Source organism: Lichenostomus cassidix, chromosome 2, assembly GCF_008360975.1.
Source record: "Lichenostomus cassidix isolate B80296 chromosome 2, HeHo_3.0, whole genome shotgun sequence".
Lineage (NCBI taxonomy): Eukaryota > Metazoa > Chordata > Aves > Passeriformes > Meliphagidae > Lichenostomus > Lichenostomus cassidix.
In genome coordinates, this window is record NC_139482.1 from 1353251 (window position 1) to 1372613 (window position 19363).

General features: G+C 45.3%; 1 protein-coding gene across 6 annotated transcripts in view; it reads left to right on the top strand.

The window, feature by feature from the left end:
* ALS2CL (ALS2 C-terminal like) overlaps positions 1 to 19363 on the top strand; it is a 45091-nt gene that overhangs the window by 18546 nt on the left and 7182 nt on the right. For 5 of the 6 annotated variants that reach the window (XM_085050072.1, XM_085050073.1, XM_085050071.1 and 2 more), the window contains exons 4-19: positions 1745 to 1810; positions 2580 to 2745; positions 3400 to 3528; positions 4153 to 4272; positions 5828 to 5904; positions 6502 to 6568; positions 7771 to 7967; positions 11017 to 11082; positions 11676 to 11774; positions 12657 to 12815; positions 13088 to 13199; positions 13917 to 13994; positions 15979 to 16106; positions 17606 to 17779; positions 17989 to 18082; positions 18763 to 18920. In XM_085050072.1, the coding sequence (XP_084906198.1) occupies positions 1745 to 1810; positions 2580 to 2745; positions 3400 to 3528; positions 4153 to 4272; positions 5828 to 5904; positions 6502 to 6568; positions 7771 to 7967; positions 11017 to 11082; positions 11676 to 11774; positions 12657 to 12815; positions 13088 to 13199; positions 13917 to 13994; positions 15979 to 16106; positions 17606 to 17779; positions 17989 to 18082; positions 18763 to 18920 (1890 nt within the window). The remainder of the gene's footprint in view (positions 1 to 1744; positions 1811 to 2579; positions 2746 to 3399; positions 3529 to 4152; positions 4273 to 5827; positions 5905 to 6501; positions 6569 to 7770; positions 7968 to 11016; positions 11083 to 11675; positions 11775 to 12656; positions 12816 to 13087; positions 13200 to 13916; positions 13995 to 15978; positions 16107 to 17605; positions 17780 to 17988; positions 18083 to 18762; positions 18921 to 19363) is intronic. The other variant, XM_085050070.1, reaches the window with a different exon arrangement.

Below are 19363 nucleotides of genomic sequence, written 5' to 3' on the forward strand. Positions count from 1 at the left end.
GTGGGATTTGGTGGGAGGAAATGAGGGATTTTTTGGGGAGGAAATGTGGGATTTTTTTTTTGGCAAATGTGGGATTTGGTGGGAAAATGTGGGATTTTTCTGTGGGAAAACATGGGATTTTTTGGAAGAAAATGTGGGATTTTCTGGGAGAAGATATGGGATCTGCTGGGAAAACGTGGGTTTTTCTGGGAGAAAACAGGATTTGCTGGGAGAAAATTTGGGATTTGCAGGGAAGATGTGGGATTTGCTGGAGAAACATAGAACTTGCTGGGAGAATGTGAGATTTTCTGGGAAAGAATGTGGGATTTGGTGGGAGAAAATGTGGGATTTGCTGGGGGAAAAGGTGGAATTTGGTGGGAAAACATAGGATTTGCTGGTAAAAAAATGTGGGATATGGTGGGAGAAGATGTTGGATTTGCTGGGAAAGTGTAGGATTTTCTGGGGGAAAATGTGGGATTTTCTGGGAAAAAAATGTGGGATTTTTTTGCGAAAATATGTGGGATTTGCTGGGGGAAAACGAGAGATTTTCTGGGAGAAAATGTGGGAATTGCTGGGAAAATGTGTCTCGATCTCCCTCTAGTGTGGGATGAGGAGCACTGGAGAGGAATACCCAGGATTTGCTTGGGGAATAGAAATAAATTCCATACATTTCATGGAATCCTGGAATGCTCTGGATTGTTCTACTCCCATATTTTATGGAGAAATAAACAGCCATTCCCAAGGACAAAGGATGGAATTTTATTTTAATGTCCACACCAAAGGAATATTTTAGGGAAACTCAAAAAATTCAGGTTTCGTCAAATTCCAGAATCCTGGAATTGTTTCCTTTTTTTTTGGTAATTTTTTTTTTTAAAATTCCATTTATTTTAAGTGGATTTTTCTTTTCCGGTTGAGGATCACTGGAGGAAGTTGCAATATCCATGGATTTTCTGCCAGTGATTTGGAATAAATCCTCTGGGAATATTAAGACAGAGGTTGCAATTTGTTGTTTAAAATTTAAAATTTCAGTTAGATTTTTTGGGGTTTTTTTGTTTAGTTTTTTGGGGTTTTTTTGGTTTTGGTGTTTTTGTTTTTTGTTTTTGTTTTTGTTTTTTTTGAAGTGCAAAAGGAACAAGAAAAAAACCCCAAAAAGAAATTACAGGGAATTACGGAATAAAATCCAAGATCAGCTCATTCCAAGCCCCATGGGAATTTTCCTCTCTCCCAGGCTCCAAAAAAATCATCCATATGGGAATTTTCAGTCCAGGAAAATGCAGATCTTGGAAGAAAATATTGCAAAATATTAAATTAGTGCTGCGAAAGAAAATTGGGAATTCTGCTTGGAAAAATAAACCAACCTCAGATAACCAGAGCTTTACACTTCCACCAGAATTTACATCCCAGAAATCCCAAATAATCCAAATCCCAAAGGGAATTCTGTGGTGAAAAGTCCATGATCTGCAGGGAATGAGCAGCTCTGATCCTGCAGGCAGGAGATTAATTCCATGGAATTCTGTGGAAGTGGATTTTGGTGTTTTCAGCACTTTTTCCTTATCCAACTCTACCATGAAATCCTGGAATGAAGATTTGAAAAGAATTCCAAGATTGAATCCAGTTTTTAATCCCAACTAAACCATCTGGTTTTGTCTTTTCCCAGAGATGCCCCTGTGAGATTAACAGAACTTCCCAACAATTTGGGATCCCTAAACTCATCCCAAATGTTCCTCTCTAACTCATCCTGAGAATCCTTGGAATTTTTTTCCAGGTATTTCGTCACCTTTGCCAACTTTGCCGTCGTCCATGGATTCGAGCAGGCGACCAAGAGCAAGAGGTCAGTGGGGTGGAAAATCCTTGGGAATCTTGGGAATCCTTGGGATGTGGAGATGTTTTTGGGTTCAAACTGCAGTGGGCAGCTCTGAGTGTGAGAGAATTCCAGAATCCTGGAATTGGATTGGGAAAGACCTCAAAAATCATCTCATTCCACAATCCCACCATCCCAGCTTGCTCCAAGCCCTGTCCAGCCTGGCCCTGGAGAATTCCAGGATGGATTTCCTCTTTTCCACCCTCTCCCTCTCTTCCCAAGCACACCCAGCTCCTTCTGGAGTTGTAAACTTGGGATTTGGGGATCCAGGAAAAGGATTCTGACAGAGGGTGCTGTGGGAATCTGGCAGGGAATTTCAGTTTGTCCCAAAATTTTATGGATACAGCAAATGAAAATTTTACAATAAGCAGATTCCCAACCGCTTTATTCCCTGATTTTCCATGTTTTCTCCAGCCTCTCTGGGATGAGATCACAGAGAAAACCTGGAAAACTGAGGTGGAAAACAATGGCAGGAATGATGGGAATTTCCAAAGGGGTGGCAGTAAAAATCCTGTTCTTTTGATGATGAAAATACAGCAGAATTTGGTTGTTGGGAAAAGTTGGGAAAGCTTTGTCTGGGATTCATCCCTGTCTGCTTTTCACTGGGAAATAAAGGAAAATGTGGGAAGGAGCAGAGGACAATCCACATGACATTTTCCCAGTAAATGTGGATTATCCAAAAAAACCTGGAAATTCCCAGGATAACTAACAAACCTTTCTCATCATTCCCATTTTCCAGCGAGGCCTGGAAGCACCACAAGACGGTGCTGAAACAATTCCTGACGGATTTCACCTCTGAGAGCTGCCTGGCCCTGGCCCTGTACACTGTGCTCCACAAATCCATCCGGGATCACATCCAGGAATACCTCCTGCTCCTCTCCAAGCTCCACCAGGCTCTCCAAGAGGTGGGAAGCTCCCTGGATTTGAAACAATTCCTTTGGGAATATTAGGAAATTTTGAAATGTCAATTTGCTTTCAGAAGCGCAAAAGGAACAGGGAGAAAAGATCAATGATAGGGAATGATGGAATAAAATGATGGAATAATTATGGATCATTTGGGTTGGAAGATCAGCTGATTCCAAGCCCTCTGGGCAGGGAATTTTCCTCTATCCCAGGGTTCATAAAATCTGGCTCTTGTCAATTATCTTTGTTAATTGGCTCTTGTCAATTATCTCTGTTGATTGATTGTTGATTGGCTTTATGGATGTGCCAGGGAAGAAATATTCCCTAAAATCCAATCTGGACCTCCCATGACACTAAAATTCCAATGAAATCACAGGAATTATGGGAATTTCCAAAGCGGTAAAAATCTGGTTCTTTTGGTGGTGAAAATGCAGTGGAGTTTGGCTGTTGGGAAAAGTTGGGAAAGCTTAGTCTGGGATTCATCCACAAAATCTTGGATGTCAATTATCGATGTCGACAATCTTGTTGATTATCTTTGCTGATTGACTGTCGGTTGGCTTTGTGGAAATACCGGGGATGAAATATTCCCTAAAATCCAACCTGGACTTCTCAGTCTGGGATGGAAGCATGGCTGGAATCTTTCCGTGTTTTCCCAGGGATCTGAGAAGGATATGGTCGGCACTGTGATCCAGGAATACGGGAAGCTGGAATCTTTCATCAGCCAGGTGCTGGATGAAGCCTGCTTCACCAAGGCCTTGTGGAAATCCTTGGGATACAAATTCACTGTGAGTCCCTGTGGGAAAAGGGAGACCTTGGGGAAGGTTTTCCACATATCCAGGAGGGGATTTAATACAGATCAGGAATTTGATAGGGATCAGGAATTTGATGTGGATCAAGGTTTTTAGACTGGAAATCAATGGAGAAGAGTTGAAGAAACTCCCAACATTCCCAACTCTCAGAAGAGTTGGAGAAACTCCTAACTCTCAGAAGAGCTGGAAAAACTCCCAACTCTCCCAACTCTCAGAAGAGTTGGAGAAACTCGCAATATTCCCAACTCTCTGAAGAGCTGGAGAAACTCCTGGGGAGTTTGAATGTTGACTTTGTGTCCAATGGTGCTGGATAAACTCCCAACATTCCCAACGCTCTGAAGAGTTGGAGAAACTCCCAACTTCCCCAGCTCTCAGAAGAGTTGTAGAAATTCCCAACATTCCCAGCTCTCAGAAGAGCTGGAGAAACTCCAAACTTTCCCAGCTCTCAGGAGAGATGGAAATACTCCCAGGGAGTTTGAACACTGACTTTGTGTCCAATGTTGTTGCCTTCACTTGAACCCCAAGGCAGATGATCCCTGCAGGAATTCCTGCCTAGAATTCCATGTTTTCTCCCAAATCCTGAGGCTCCATCCCGTGCAGGACATGCTGTGTGTCCCGGAGAGGAGGCTGCTGGAGGACAGCAGGAATCTCCCCATCACCTCTGGCTCCAATCGCTCCGAGCGGATCCTGCTCTTCGACGATGTCCTGGTGCTCATCCAGGTCAGTCCGAGCTCCTCCAGAGGCATCATGGAAAATTGACACTAAAATTCCAATGGAATGGTGGGAATGAGGGGAATTTCCAAAGGGTGGTGGTAAAAATCCGGTTGTTTTGATGGTGAAAGTACAGCGGAGTTTGGCTGTTGGGAAAAGTTGGGAAAGCTTTGTCTGGGATTCATCCCTGTCTGGTTTTCATTGGGAAATAAAGGAAAATGTGGGAAGGAGTGGAGGAGCATCCAAGTAACATTTTCCCAGTAAATGTGGATTATCCAACCACCACAGGCACAAAGGAAAATCTGGGAAGGAGCAGAGGAGAATCCACATGATATTTTCCCAGTAAATCTGGATTATCCAACCACCACCAAGGTGCCTTTGGAATAATCCACATTTAATTCCACAGGGAATTTTGATCCTTTGTCATTCCAAGGAGTTCTGCTGGTCAATGATGTGATTCCATAAGCTCCCGTGCATTGGAATAAATAGGATTTTCCATGGTTGCTGATGCTGGAGGTGGTTTTGGGGCTGGTTTGGGTATTTTTGGGGAGTGTCTGCAGCCATGGGGAATGGGGTGGAGATTCCCTGCCCCACCTGGACACTGTGGAATTCTGATCCTGCTGGGAGCAAGTGCCCCAGGCTCCCTGGGAATTCTGGGAAGAGCAGCCTGTGCCGTGGGGTGAGGTTTATCTGCCCTATTTGGGATGCCAGGATTGGGATGGGAGAATGGGATCAGCAGATCTCATGGAATTATCTCCATGTTCAATCCATGATTCCCATGTGTCTCACCTGCTGCTGCTGAGATTTGCTGAGGTTTGGGAATTAGAATTGGATTGGGATTGAAGTGGTTGGCTTTGGTTGGGAATCTTGATGTCCTGCCCTTGCCTGTTTTCCCAAATCTGGGAGCTGCAGCACTGGGGAATTCCTTGGAAAACTCCATCTTCCCAGGCAGCATCTCTGGATGTCAGACAGGGAAGGGAGATGGAAAATTTTTCTAAAAAAATCTTTATCTAATTTTTTCAACCATTTTAGTTCATTCCCAAAGTAAAATCTGGGATTTGTGGGATATTATTGGTGGTGCCATCTGGATTTCAAATCCTAAATAAATCCCAGAATGGTTTGGGATTGACAGGGAGCTTAAAGAAGATCCATTCCCTTGGGAAACCTCCCACCACCCAAGGCTGCTCCAAGTCCTGTCCAGCCTGGCCTTGGACACTGCCAGGGATCCAGGGGCAGCCACAGCTTCTCTGGGAATATTGTCTGGAATAATTGGGAATGTTGCTGTGTGATAGGGAAGAAATTCCTGTGGAGATCAAGGTGATCTGGGAAGGTTTTCCTGCTGGTTGTAGCCATGGAATTATGGAATCACTTTATGGGTGTTCAAATTAGAACTTCCCTCCTTTTCCTGTGTTTTTTCCATCTCCAAGGTCTCTCATCCTAATGGATGTGATGCCCAAAAAAGAGGGAATTTGCAATCCAGCAGTTCCATTCATTCCATGGATTGACAGAGCAAAGGGTGATGTTGCCATCAATAACAGGACCATCTTTCCCCCCTTTTTTCCAGGGAAACAGCTTCCAGAGTTTTGATCTGAAGCTGGTGTGGGTGGATGAAAACTGCGGAGAGAAATCAGCTCCGGGATCGTGAGTGAGAAATTCCCACTGGGAGTTAAAAGAAAAAGGAATAAAAAAACTTTAATTTCTGGTGACAGTGGGAGGAAAGGATCCAAAGCTTTGTAAGCAGTGGGATTGGCTCTGGGATGTGGTGATGGAGGAACCTCTCGGATGGAATCACAGCAGTTTGGGATTTGCTGACAGATGGAAATCCCAGGATCCCTGAGGTTGGAAAAGTCCCTTGGGATCATCAAATCCATCCTGTGCCCAATCCCCACCTTGTCCCCAGCCCAGAGCTCTGAGTGTCACGTCCAGAATTCCTTGGAAAACTCCAGTTATGGGGACTCCAAACCTCCTGGAAAAAATTCCTCCTGATGTCCAACCTCCTGGAAAAAATTCCTTCTGATGTCCAACCTGACACGAGAAAATTTTATCCTGAGGCTGTTCCCTCTCATCCTATTGATTACAAATTGCACCAAAATTATTTAATCTAGACCTGGAGAACTCGAGATCTCTCCAGGAAAACCACCTGGAAAAGCACCAGGAGCTCCTGGAGGGGGATGGGAAGAGCAGGAATCTGGGGTTGGGTTGGGAAATGTGTTTTCCAAGCTGTTTTTTGCCTCCCAGGTACAGCCTGCGCATCACAACCCCGGAAGAAACGTTCATCCTCTCAGCCAAGGACCCCCAGATGAAGGTCAGGGATTTTGGGATTTTGGGATTTGGGCATCTATTTCTTGTTTAAAGCAGAATAATAATCCAGGTGGGGTTGGGTTGGGATTTCTGGCTCCTTTTCCAGGATAATCCTGGATCAGGTGGCCAGAAGTGGCTCAGAGTTGATGGTTGGTTAGAAATGTTGGTGGGAACCCATGGATTTCTTGTGCTTCTCCTCAAGTTTCTCTTTTCCACAATCAACTTAAACAGTTTTATTTTAATTTTTAAAAATTTTTAAATATTTTTTTCATGCCCAAGTATAAATTCCTCCCTCACAGTTATCCTCCCAGGATAACCCCTGTGGATGCTTTGGTTTCTTCCTGCTTTTCCTGAGGTGTCTCCTTTTCAAATCAACTTGAACTCCTTATTTTAATTTTTTTTTTTAATATCCAAGTGGAAATTTCCCACTTTTTTAAACATCCAAATGGAAATTCCTCCTCAGTGCAGTATACAACTCCCAGGATAACTCCTGTGGATTATGGAGATGGACTTTGGTGGGAATCCATGTCTTTCTTCCTGCTTTTTCTCTTGTCTCTTTTCCACAATCAACCTGAACATTTTAAAATTTTTTTTTTATATCCAAGTGGAAATTCCTCCCTCACAGTTATGTTGTACCTTTGTGACTCCCAGGACAACTCCCGTGGAAGCTGGAGATGAGCTGGATCTCCCCAGCTTTAGTGAGAACCCATTGGTTTCTTCCTGCTTTTCCTCGTGTCTGTTTCTCACTATCAACCTGAACATTTAAAAAAATTTTTTTTCTAATATCCAAGTGGAAATTTCCCACTTTTTCTAACACCCAAATGGAAATTCCTCCCTCACAGTTTTGTTGTGCCTTGGAGCAGTGTCTGACTCCCAGGATAACTCCTGTGCATGCTGGAGATGGACTTTAGTGGGAACCCACCAGCTCCTTCCTGCTTTTCCTGACGTGTCTCTTTCAAATCTACTCAAAATTTTAGTTTTTTTTTCAACACCCACGTGGAAATTCCTCCCTCACAGTTTTGTGATGCCTTGGAGCAGTGTCTGACTCCCAGGATAACCCCTATGGAAGCTGGAGATGAGCTGGATCTCCCCAGCTGTGGTGGGAACCCATCGTTTCCTTCCTGTTTTCCCAAATTTTCATCTCCTGGCGCCGGGTTTCCCAGGACCCATACTGATTCCCTGTTTTCCCTGTTTCCTGTGTCCCAGGCGGTGTGGCAGTGGAAGCTGAAGCAGGCGGTGCGTCAGGCCCTCAACGGCAAGCGCGATTTCCCGCTCTGGGGTCGCAGCGGCGAGGGCGCCGAGCCCCCGGCCTGCCGCTTCTTCAGCTACGCCTTCCGCCTGGAGGGACGGCTCCGGGGAGCCACCTACGAGGGACAGTGGCACTGGGGGAAACCCCACGGCAAGTAAGGAACCTCCTGGGCTGCTTTTCCAGGCGGGAATAGGGATGGGAGTGCTGCCTTGGTGTTCCCATGGAAGCTGGGAAAAGCCGCCGAGGTCAACCCAACCGTCGCAACTCAACCAAATCACCGAGGTCTGGTCGATTTTTGGGCATTTCCAGGGTGGTGGGAATGCAAAAATTGGATTAGAAATGAGGTTGTGGATGTGAGTCCAGGCTGGGGTGGGCCAGGCATTCTGCTTCCTGCCTCACTGATTCCCAGAGGGAATTCTGGCCTTAGCAAAGCCTGAGAATTGGGATTTAGCATAGATTCATCCATGGTTTATTAAATCCTAACCCATTCCCAGAGGGAATTCTGGCCTTAGCAAAACCTGAGATCTGGGATTTAGTGTAGATGTCTCATCCATGGTTTGTCAAATCCTAACTCATTCCCAGAGGGAATTCTGGCCTTAGCAAAGCCTGAGTCCTGAGAGTTGGGATTTAGTGTAGATGTCTCATCCATGGTTTATTGAATACTTAAGGATTGGATCCGTAAATCAGTAGTGTGGTGATCACACTGAAGGTACTGCGTGGGTTGCTGCCTCTAATTAGGATTTAAAATTTTAATTAGGATTTAGGCTTGGCCTTAAATCAAGGTCTCAGCCTGAGACGTGGAAATCTCACCCTCATGATGAGAAAAATCTCGCTTGTAAACGGGAGAAAAGTTTTATCCTGTGCTGTCAAAATAATTTTTAACTCTGTCCAAACTTTTGATATCCAAACTTATATCCAAGGAATTAAAAAAAGCTTCAATACAAAAGGTGCTCAGATGGTTTGATGGGAATGTGAGGACTGTTCCCATTAAATCTGTTCCAGTAAATCGCAGTTTAATTGAGCTCTGCCAGAAGGGAATGTCTGTAAATCCCTTGTTCCCAACCAACATTTTTTGTGATATAGGATAGAGAACAGTCTGGGTTGGTTTTTTCTGGGGGAAGAAACATGGAATATGACCAACCTCCTCAGGCACAAAACAGGCAGATTTGGGAATTTTATGCTCCATGGATTTTCCATGGTTTGCTCTTGAAGCAAAAAGGATGTAAAGACTTGGTTTGAAAAAGCCTTAAAATAATGAAAGAATCCAGAATGTAAATTTTGGAAGGGATTTTAATCATCCAGTTCCAAGCCCAAATCAAAAGCTGAATCCTGAATATTCTGGGGAAGAGATTGGAACAGCATTAAGGGGATGTTTAGGGTAGAAATGCACCTGAGGAGACCCCTTTGCATCATCCCCACCTTTATTCCCAAAATCCAGCTCCTGGTTTTTATCTCTTCCTGTCTCAGGGCTGGAAAATGAGGATTAATCAAAACCTCTCCTGTGAGGCATCGCAGGAAATTTGGGGAAGAATTAAGTGACTGCAGGTGTTTTAACATCTTGGATTTGAGTTCCCTTCCCACTCCTGAAATTCCCCTGCCGTGGTTTTGCTGAGGGAATTTTCTGGAGCAGCATCCTGGCTGCTCTGGGATTTGGAAGGGAGGAGCACCTGAGTAGAGCTGTGGGAGTGGGAATTTGGCAAAAACACCTGTGTCCCCCACTCAGTGTCCCAGAATTCCAGGTGACCTGGTGTGGGGGAAGGACACACTCCCACTGGGATGTGGCTGAAACATCCTCGTGGCTGCAGCAGTGGGAATTATGGAATATCCTGAGTGGGAAGGGATCCATAAGGATCATTGATCCAAGTCTTGGCCCTGCACAGATATCCCAATAATCCCACCCTGTGCTCCTGGAGCAGCCTTGGGAATGTTCCCATTCCTGGGAATGTACACTGCCCACCACCCTCTGGGGGAAGAAACTTTCCCTAAATCCACCCTAAACCTGCCCTGGCACAGCTCCAGCCATTCCTTCATCCTCTTTGCCTTCACCCCCTTTTCCATTCCTACCAGCAAAGCAAAGGGAATTTGGAGTGGATCTAAAATCCATCCACACAATTGCCTGTAAAAGCTGGAGAGGAGCCCAGCAGCTGTGGGTGTTTGGAACAACAGCCTCGGTGAAAGTCAAACAAAGCAGTCACGGTTTTGGTGTTGCACCATCGCCTGTTCGGCTGACCCGGAGGAAGGCTAGACTAAACATTGGGATGGAATTCCTGGCTGGGATGGAATTCCCAGAGAAGCTGTGGCTGCCCCTGGATCCCTGGCAGTGTCCAAGGCCAGGTTGGACAGGGCTTGGAGCAACCTGGGATAGTGGAAGGTGTCCCTGGCCAGGAATAGGATAATCCTTCAGGTCCTTCCATCCCAAACCATTCCAGGATTTTCTAATTCTTCTGTGTCCAGCTGGGGAATGTGCAGGGATCTGATTGTCTGGGATAAGGCTGGAATTACAGCTGTCAGTGGGTGTGGGAGGAGTGGGAGAGCGGGAAGGAGGGAAATCACTCCAGAGCTGGGCATGGCTGGGCAGGAATTTCACCATAGCTGACCATTCCCATCTCTCTGTGCTTCATTATCTCCTCCTGGCATCACTTTTCCAGCTCCCACACAAAACTGATGGAATTCACGATCCCTTGGGACTGCTGTTCCTCTCTTGTTTTTCCAGTGGAATTCCAGGCTGTGGTGCCATCCTGTTGTCCATGGGGATGTGCCAGGCCGGAACTCCAGCTGGATTAATCCCTGTAATTAATCAAGGATCATGTGTAAGGTCCTTGAGGCATCACCCAGCACCGCCACAAAATGCTTTTGGGATTAGGGAGCATGGAATGGATTCTAACCACTCATTCCAGAGCATGGAAACATTATGGGATTAAATCCTCACCGTGAAAACCAAGGCCTAGAGTTGCCTTTTGTGTCCTCGTCCTCTGAGGGAATTTTTGGATGTTTGCTGTAGAATCTGGGAATGGTTTGGGTTGGAAGGAACCTTGGGAGAGATCCAATTCCAACCCCTGCCTTCGGCACCTTCCATTAACATTCCAAATTTACCAATTTTCCAAAATTACCAATATTCCAAAAAGTCCCCAAATTCCATCCAAGCTGGCCTAAATATTTCGGCTGTTGTGATGTTCCTAGTGAGAGAATTCCTTGAATTCCAGGGGGACGCTGAAGTGGCGCGATGGACGCAACCATGTCGGAGATTTCCAGGAAGGCCTGGAGCATGGGTAAGCATTGGAAAACTGAGTATTCCTGCTTTTTAAATAAACTATGGAATGGTTCCTCCCAGGGGGATTTATTCATAGGAGGTGTCTTGGGGTTATATTTAGATCCCTTTAAAAACCTTAAAATTGAGGTTTTTCCTCACAATTTAAGAAACCATTCCATGAAATTCCAGTATTATTCATGTTGATTTTACCAGAAGTAAGACTTTTAGATTCCTTGTTTTTTCAAGGCTAGGGTTTTAAGGGGAAAAAATATCCCAGATGTTTTGTGTCAGGAATACCAGAACATTTAACTCAGCCTTTAAACTGGGAAAAGGGTAAAGAGGAAGGAAAACAACACCGAAAGAAACTCTGGAGGAGGAACAAGGAGGAACTGGGAGTGCAGCTCCCAATGGGATGAGTTTTCCTTTGGATCAAGTCCAGCAGAACCTGGGAAAAGTGTCGGAGTAGAGTTGATTCCAACCACAAAAAGAATGGGAGTATGGACAATCCTTGGGTTTTAAACTTCATCCAATACAAGGATGGATGAAAACTTCTTGCAATACATTTGCCATGGTGACTTTTCCATGCTGACCTTTTCCATGTGTTCCCCATAGGTTTGGGATCTGCCTGGTGCCGCGGCGCTCCGAGGATCGCTACGACTGCTACAAGTGCCACTGGTACCAGGGCAAGATGAGGGGCTATGGAATCTGTGAGTAAGTAACATCCAGGAATAGGGAATCCCTGCATTCCAGGGAAAAGGGCACTCCAGGGGTTTGAAGTGGGGACTGTTCCTGTCTCACCTCCCCCTCAAGGCGCTGCTGGGATTTGGGATGGGGCTGGGGCTGTAAATGATTTGTGGGCATGTAGAATTCCAGAGGTATTTGGGAGCTTAAGGATCATCCCATTCCACCCCTGCCATGGCAGAGACATCTCCCACTGTCCCAGGTTGCTCCAAGCCCTGTCCAACCTGACCTAGGACACTGCCAGGGATCCAGGGGCAGCCACAGCTTCTCTGGGAATTCCAGCCCAGCCAGGAATTCCTAATTCCCAATATCCCATCTCTCCCTGCCCTCTGGAAGCTATTCCCTGTGTCCTGTCCCTCCATCCCTTGTCCCCAGTCCCTCTCCAGCTCTCCTGGAGCTCCTTTAGGCCCTGGCAGGAGCTCTGAGCTCTCCCTGGATCCTTCCTTTCTGATGTCACATATGGCTTGGAGCCAAAGCTGGGAACACTGGGCTGCCCATGGCTCCTGCTCATCCCAATCCCTGATTTCTCCGTGCCAAGTGTGGCAGAGGAGAGCAGACAATCCAGCATTCCAACTGGGACAGGCCTGATCTTCCAGCCTGGATTTACCAGTGGTCAAGGACCTCTCCCAGGACAATTCCAAGCCCGTGTGTTGTGTCCTTGGATAATTTGGAAAGCTCTGGAATGTCTGCTTTGGGTGCTGCATGTTCCTAACAGTAAACAAGGATCACCTCCAGTCCCATCAGGCGAATATTTGGAATATTTAGAAGTGGATGAGCCTGATCTCCTCCCTTTCCTGTCTGGAATTCCCAGTCTGGAATTCCCAGTCTGGAATGCTCTCCCTCTCCCTGCAGGTATGGGAATGACCTGGTCTACAAGGGTTACTTCAAGGATGACGTGCGCCAAGGGTTTGGGATCCTGGAGAACTTCTCGGCTGATCATCCGTTCAGATACACAGGACAATGGGAAAATGACAAAAAGAACGGATATGGAGTCTGGGAAGACAGGGAGAGGTAAAGCTGGGGTGGATCTGGAGTGGGTTTAGGTGGGTGAGAGCTTTGTTTTTGGTGGGATAAATCCTCATGTTTGCATGGGATTTGGGATGGAGAGGGGAGGGATGTAAACTGGAATTCCTTGCAAAACATTCCAGGACCTGAGTTTGTGTGGGACATCCTGCATGGAGCATGATATAAAATAAAAATGCCCTCAGCAATGGCACAGCCAATGGATTTAGAACTAGGAAAAACCAGAAAGAATCCATGATTTGGTTTTCCTTGCATTCCAGAGGGGAGAGATACATCGGGACGTGGCTGGATGACCACAGGCATGGCCAGGGCATCGTGGTGACCCAGTCGGGCGTTTGCTACCAGAGGACATTCCATGCGGATAAAATGGTGGTGAGTCCAGGATTTCACTGGAATCTGGGAATCCCTGGGATGTGGAATTCGCTGCCAAGGAAGAGATGAATGGTGAAATGGAATGTTAAACATGGAGGGCAAATAGGAAGGAAGAGGGTTGGATTTTGGGGAAAAGGTTCTTCCCTCAGAGGGTGTCAGGCACTGAACTGATTCCCCATGGAATTGGCACATTCCTGAGGCTGCCAGAGCTCCGGGAAGTTTGGACAATGTTCCCAGGGATAGAGTGGGATTGTTGGGGTGTCTGGGCAGGGCCTGGGCATGGATTTTGATCCTTGTGGATCCACAGAGAATTCCATGATTCCACACAGTCGCTGCCTTCCCATTTTCCTTTGATAATTTTCCAAGGAATTACCCCCAAAATGCCCCAGCATTGGGAACACCACAAGTTTGACTCTGTGACAATCCCTGGTGGCTCTCCTTGGCACAGGATCCTGCTGTTCCTTCCTTTTCCTAGGAAAATCCCTGGAATAATTCTGTTGTTCCAAGCCTCCCGACCACCCCGGATTTTCCACGGATTTTCCCTGGAGCGTCTCCTTGCTCTTCTCCCAGGCATTGAAAGGAGATGTTTGGCTTTAAAAAAAAAGTTTCTGGGAATCTGCATCCCAGAAATGTTCCAAGCCAGGGTTTTTTCCTGGATGAATTCAAGCAGGTGGGAATTTCATGCCATGAATTCACCATTTTTCCTTTCATCCCAAGGGCTCTGGAATTCTGCTCCTGGAAGATGACTCTGTCTACGAAGGGAACTTCACGGAAGATCTCACATTTGTTGGAAAGGTGAGAATTTCCTCCCTCTCATCCTGGAATATTTTTTTTTCCAGATGGATTCACCTTCCAAGTTCATTCCTTCGTGCTCCACTTCCCTCAGCTTCTTAAAAACAGCATTTTCCTAATTTTTGGAGTATTTTTGTCTATTATCAGCCTCATCACAGAAGGAAGGCTGCAGCTGAGGGACTTCTGGAAATTTGGCAATAATTTTGGAACAATTTTCAATGTTTTATTTATTGGAGTTTTGTTCATTTCGGTTTTTCAGTTGAGTTTTTGGGGCATTTTTTTTGATTTTATTTATTGAAGTTTTATTTGTTTGGGTTTTTCGGTTGAGTTTTTAGGGCTTTTTTGGGTTTTCTCGTTGGTTTTTTTTTGGGTTTTCTGAGACATTTCCGGCTGTTCTTTGCAGCTACACCCAAGATCCCTTTTTTACCCTTAAAACAAGAATATTTCAGGCTTTGGGGCGTTTGGGGCCTCAGGAAATGATGACAAACACATTTCAGAGAGCTGAAATTCGGGTTTTGCAATCCAGGCTCTGCCCTGACACGTCTGATGTTCTGCGGTTGGTTTTGAGCAGAAATATTTGCCCAGAGTGCTGATAAAATTCCCATTGCAGGGAAAACGAGTCCTCCAGCCTGTCAGGGAAATCTGGGATGAGCCTGGTGGGAATTTGGGGTTCAGCCTCGCTGAGAGATGGCAAAATTAACGCTCATTAATGAATGCAAACGAGCTTTGTCATTTGCTGGCCTGGCAGGGGAGGAAGAGTTTCATCATCTTCCTTCTCCGGGAGGCTCTGGGGTGGATTTGGAGGGATTGATCAATCCATGGATATATTTCCCTCCAAAATTCCTATTTATCTTAGTGCTGAGTCCAGAAAATTCTGGGTTTTTTTAATCTCAAGCTGGAATGTCCTTCCTGCTTCATGGGCTGGAATTCCAAGGCAGATTTGTTAGGATATTGTTTGCCTTTGGACTGAATGAAATCCTGAAATTTTGGAGTCAAACTCGACATGTTTGAGGATTTCAGGTTTGTCTTGCTGGCAGCAAACAGCCTGGAAGTGTTTCTGGGGAAAATCCCAGGATTTGGGAGGCTGAACTGCCTTGTGGTTTTCAGCAGTGGAGGGAAAACAGAGGAGAAAGGGATGTTTTGTGTTCCAGGTTCAAAATAACCATTGCCAAATTAATAGAAAAATTAATAATATATAAGAACAATTAATAATAATATACAAGAGTAATAAATAACAATAATATTTAAGAATAAGCAATTGAATATAATAATTGTATTATTATAATTAATAATAATATATTTATATATAGAATTGCATAAGAATTATTATTAGAGTAATTAGATACTAGAGAATTTAATAATTTATAGAAATTTTAATAATAGGGAATTTGTTAATAGAGAATTTATTAGTAGGAAATTTAATAATAATTAGAGATTCTAATAATAGGGAATTTAATAAAAAGTAGAGATTTTGATAATAGAAAATTTAATAATGAATAGATATTTTAATAGTTGGGAATGTAATAATAAATAAAGATTTTAATGATAACTTAACAATGAATAGAGATTTTAATAATAAAGAATTTAATAATAAATCAAGATTTTAATTATAAGGAATTTAATAATAAATAGTGATTTTAATAATAGGGAATCTAATAAAAAATAGTGATTTTTATAATACGGAATTCAATAATAACTAGAGATTTTAATGATAGGGGATTTAATAATAAATAGATATTTTAATAATAGGGAATTTCATAATAAATAGAGAATTTATAATATGGAATTCAATAACAAATAGAGATTTTAACAATAGGGAATTGAATAACCGCAAGGAGATTTTGATTTGAGGAGCAAAATGCAAATATTCTGCTCTGATTGCCAGAGGCATTGACTCCAGGTGCTCCCACTTCCCATTGCTGGAAACTGGGAATTTTAGCTCTTCCTCCATCTAATTTCCTGATAATCCCGGATTTCTGCTCGGCAGGGAAAGCTGTCCTTTGCCAACGGCTTCGTTCTGGAAGGAACCTTCAGCACCAGGTCAGGCCAGGGGCTGCAGACCCATGGAATCCTCAACACCTCCAACGAGCAGCTGGACGAGAGCATCACCAAAATGTGAGCCTGGAATGGGATCTTGGATTGTTCTTGGATCTTGGGTTGGGAATTTTCCTGGAGGAGCTCTGGATTGATCCATCCATGGAACAGGGCAGCCCTGGCTGGGGATTGATCCAATCCAGTTCCACCATCCCAGGTTGCTCCAAGCCCCATCCAGCCTGGCCTGGGACACTTGCAGGGATCCAGGGGCAGCCACAGCTTCTCTGGGAATTCCACTCTGGGAATTTCCAGGAATTCCTTCCCAATATCCAACCCAAACCATTCTGGGATTCTCTGAAAAATCCAAGCAAAGCTCCACTCCTTTTTCCAAGTGGGATGATCCTTTAATGCTCACAAATGGATTAAGGAATTGTGACCACCCTGCTCTTCAGATCCCTGGAGATTTTGGAACTCAGGCATTCCTGGTTCTCCTGCTGCTCCAGGAGAAACCAACCCCTCAAATACCAGAACCACACTGAGATTTCCAGAGAAATTCCAGAAAACTTCCCTGGAAGCTCTGGATTGATCCCTCCATAGATCAGGGCAGCCCTGGCTGGGAGTAGATCCAAAAATTCCAGTTGCCCTCACAAATCCCAGCTCCTCTCACGAATCCCAGTTCCCCTCACAAATAATTCCAGTTCCCCTCACAAATAATTCCAGTTCCCCTCACAAATAATTCCAGTTCCCCTCACAAATAATTCCAGTTCCCCTCACAAACCCCATTCCAATTCCCTCCTTTTTTCCTCTCCAAAATATTCCCACTCCCTCAGAGCATCTGTGGGGCAGGAAAAGCTCCTGGGAGTGGTGGTTGCTCAACTCCTTCTTCCCAGGCTTTTCTGTGGGATTCCAGATGAGATAAATCATCTGGATTTAGGAATATCCATCAGGGGATGGAGCAGGAAGCCCGGGATCAATTCATCAGCAAAAATTGGGATTATTTATGTCCCATGCATGTGGAATTTTTTTTTCCTAAGGGACTTTTGTTGTCAGGACAAAAGGTGCTTTTGTTGAATTTCCATTTAGGATCATCCTGGAATGGTTTGGGATGGAAGGGAGTTTAAGGATCATCCCATTACCACCCCTGCCATGGGCAGGGACACCTTTCCTAATCCCAGGCTGCTCCAAGCCCTGTCCAGCCTGGCCTTGGACACTGCCAGGGATCCAGGGGCAGCCACAGCTTCTCTGGGAATTCCATCCCAGCCAGGAATTCCTTCCCAAGATCCCATCCATCCCTGCCCTCTGGCAGTGGGAAGCCATTCCCTGTGTCCTGTCCCTCCAGCCCTTGTCCCCAGTCCCTCTGCAGCTCTCCTGGAGCTCCTTCAGGCCCTGGCAGGAGCTCTGAGCTCTCCCTGGATCCTTCCCTTCTCCAGGTGAACATTCCCAGCTCTCCCAGCCTGGCTCCAGAGGGGCTCCAGCCCTGTGTTAATATCAAATCCTGGAGAACATTCCCATATTTGAAGGGGAAATCTGCAATAACTGAGGAGAAAAATGGAAAATGCCAATCCTAATTTGTTTTTCAGCCAGCTAGGCCTCAAGGAATTCCCAGTGGAGAAGAGATGGACAGGAATCTACGACCAGTTCCTGGAATTCATCCATTCTGGCTGCAAAGAGGAAATGGAGGAATCTTTCACAGGATTTCACATCCAAACCAGCAAGGAGCTGCGGAAATCCCAGGAATACCTGTTCTGCCAAAGGTACTGCAGAGGAATCCAAGGGTTCTCCAGGTGTTCCTGCTCGGGAGGCAGCAGGAGGAATTTTACACCTCCGTTGAAATTTGTGCTGTTGGAACTGATGCACATGAGGCAAAAATCAGTTTATTTAAATTTAAATTAATTTTATTTGGAATCTGCCAATCTGGATTTGTCAATGTGTGTTTTTCCTTCCTCGCCTCCCATCTTTCCAGGGGCACTGAGGAGATATCCTGGAAAATTGAAGATATTCTGGAAGAGCTCGTCCAGCACCAGGAGCTGGAGTCACTCCAGAGTTATTTAGAGAAGGTAAGGATGGAAATGATTTATTAAAATTATCGAGATTTGAACAAACTGAGCACATCAAACCCTGCCAGGGCCTTCCAGAGCTTTTCCATAGAATGTTTGGAGAATAGGCTTCTCCTTCCTGCTTTTTGGAATTTTCCTGAGGCCAGGAAGTGATGATAAAGCTCCACTCTTTGTTCCCAGCCTGGATCAGGGAATATCCATCTCCTGGAAGGGATTCATGGCATTACAGGCACTCTCAGAGGTTCCCAAGATTAATCCTGGAATTTATCCCTGTCCTGCTGGGTTTTCCCATTTTTGTAGGAGCGCTGGCTTTTCCCAGTGAGATGGGGTGGGAACAGGAATCCCTGGGATGGGAACACCAGGATTTGAGGACTCCAAAACCTTTGGAAAGCCAGCCATGGAGCAAGGTTCCAAACCCTCCCCCAGTTGGGGATTTTTACTGGTTTTCCCTTCCTGGAGCACCCTTTGTTCCCTCTGGAACATCCCAGCAAATCCCAGCAGAACAGCACATTCCTGCCAGATAAGGGGAGGAGAAAGGATTTGTGGCAGCCAAAATATCCCAAAATTCCAGTTGATACCTCCAGGCTGCTTCTCCTTTGCTGCCAGGAGAAGGTTGGGTGCACTTTTGGGGTTTTCCTCTCCTCACAGCCTGGAAAATTGGATTTTCCTTTATCCTGCAGGCACTGAAATCTTCCCTGCATCCCTTGGGAAAGCTGCTGAGGGCTCTGACTGTGGCATTCCAGGCAACTTATTCTGGGATTGGGGCCAACAGGCACCTGCTGACCATGGCACAGGAGGAAGTCAAGTTCTATGCCAAGAAAATTTGGGAATTCTACCAGTAAGTCAGACACAGAGCATTTCCATGGGGTGTGAGTGTGGGGGGGATTGTGGAATAGCCTTTGGAATTGTTTTTAGGTGCTGTGGCTTATTTGTATTCCTTTTTCTTGGGAATTCTTGGGAGAGTTGCTCCACCGAGGTGATAATGCCAATCAGAGCACAGAACAGTGGTGTTAGAAATCCATGTTTGAGGGAAAAATGGATTCATGGAATGGTTTGGGTTGGAAAGGATCCGAAAGCTCATCCAATTCCAATCCCTTTCCACTATCCCAGGCTGCTCCAAGCCCCATCCAGCCTGGCCTGGGACACTTCCAGGGATCCAGGGGCAGCCACAGCTTCTCTGGGAATTCCATCCCAGCCAGGAATTCCTTCCCAATATCCAACCCAAACCACTCTGGGATTCTCTGAAAAATCCAGGCAAAGCTCAACTCCTTTTTTCCGAGT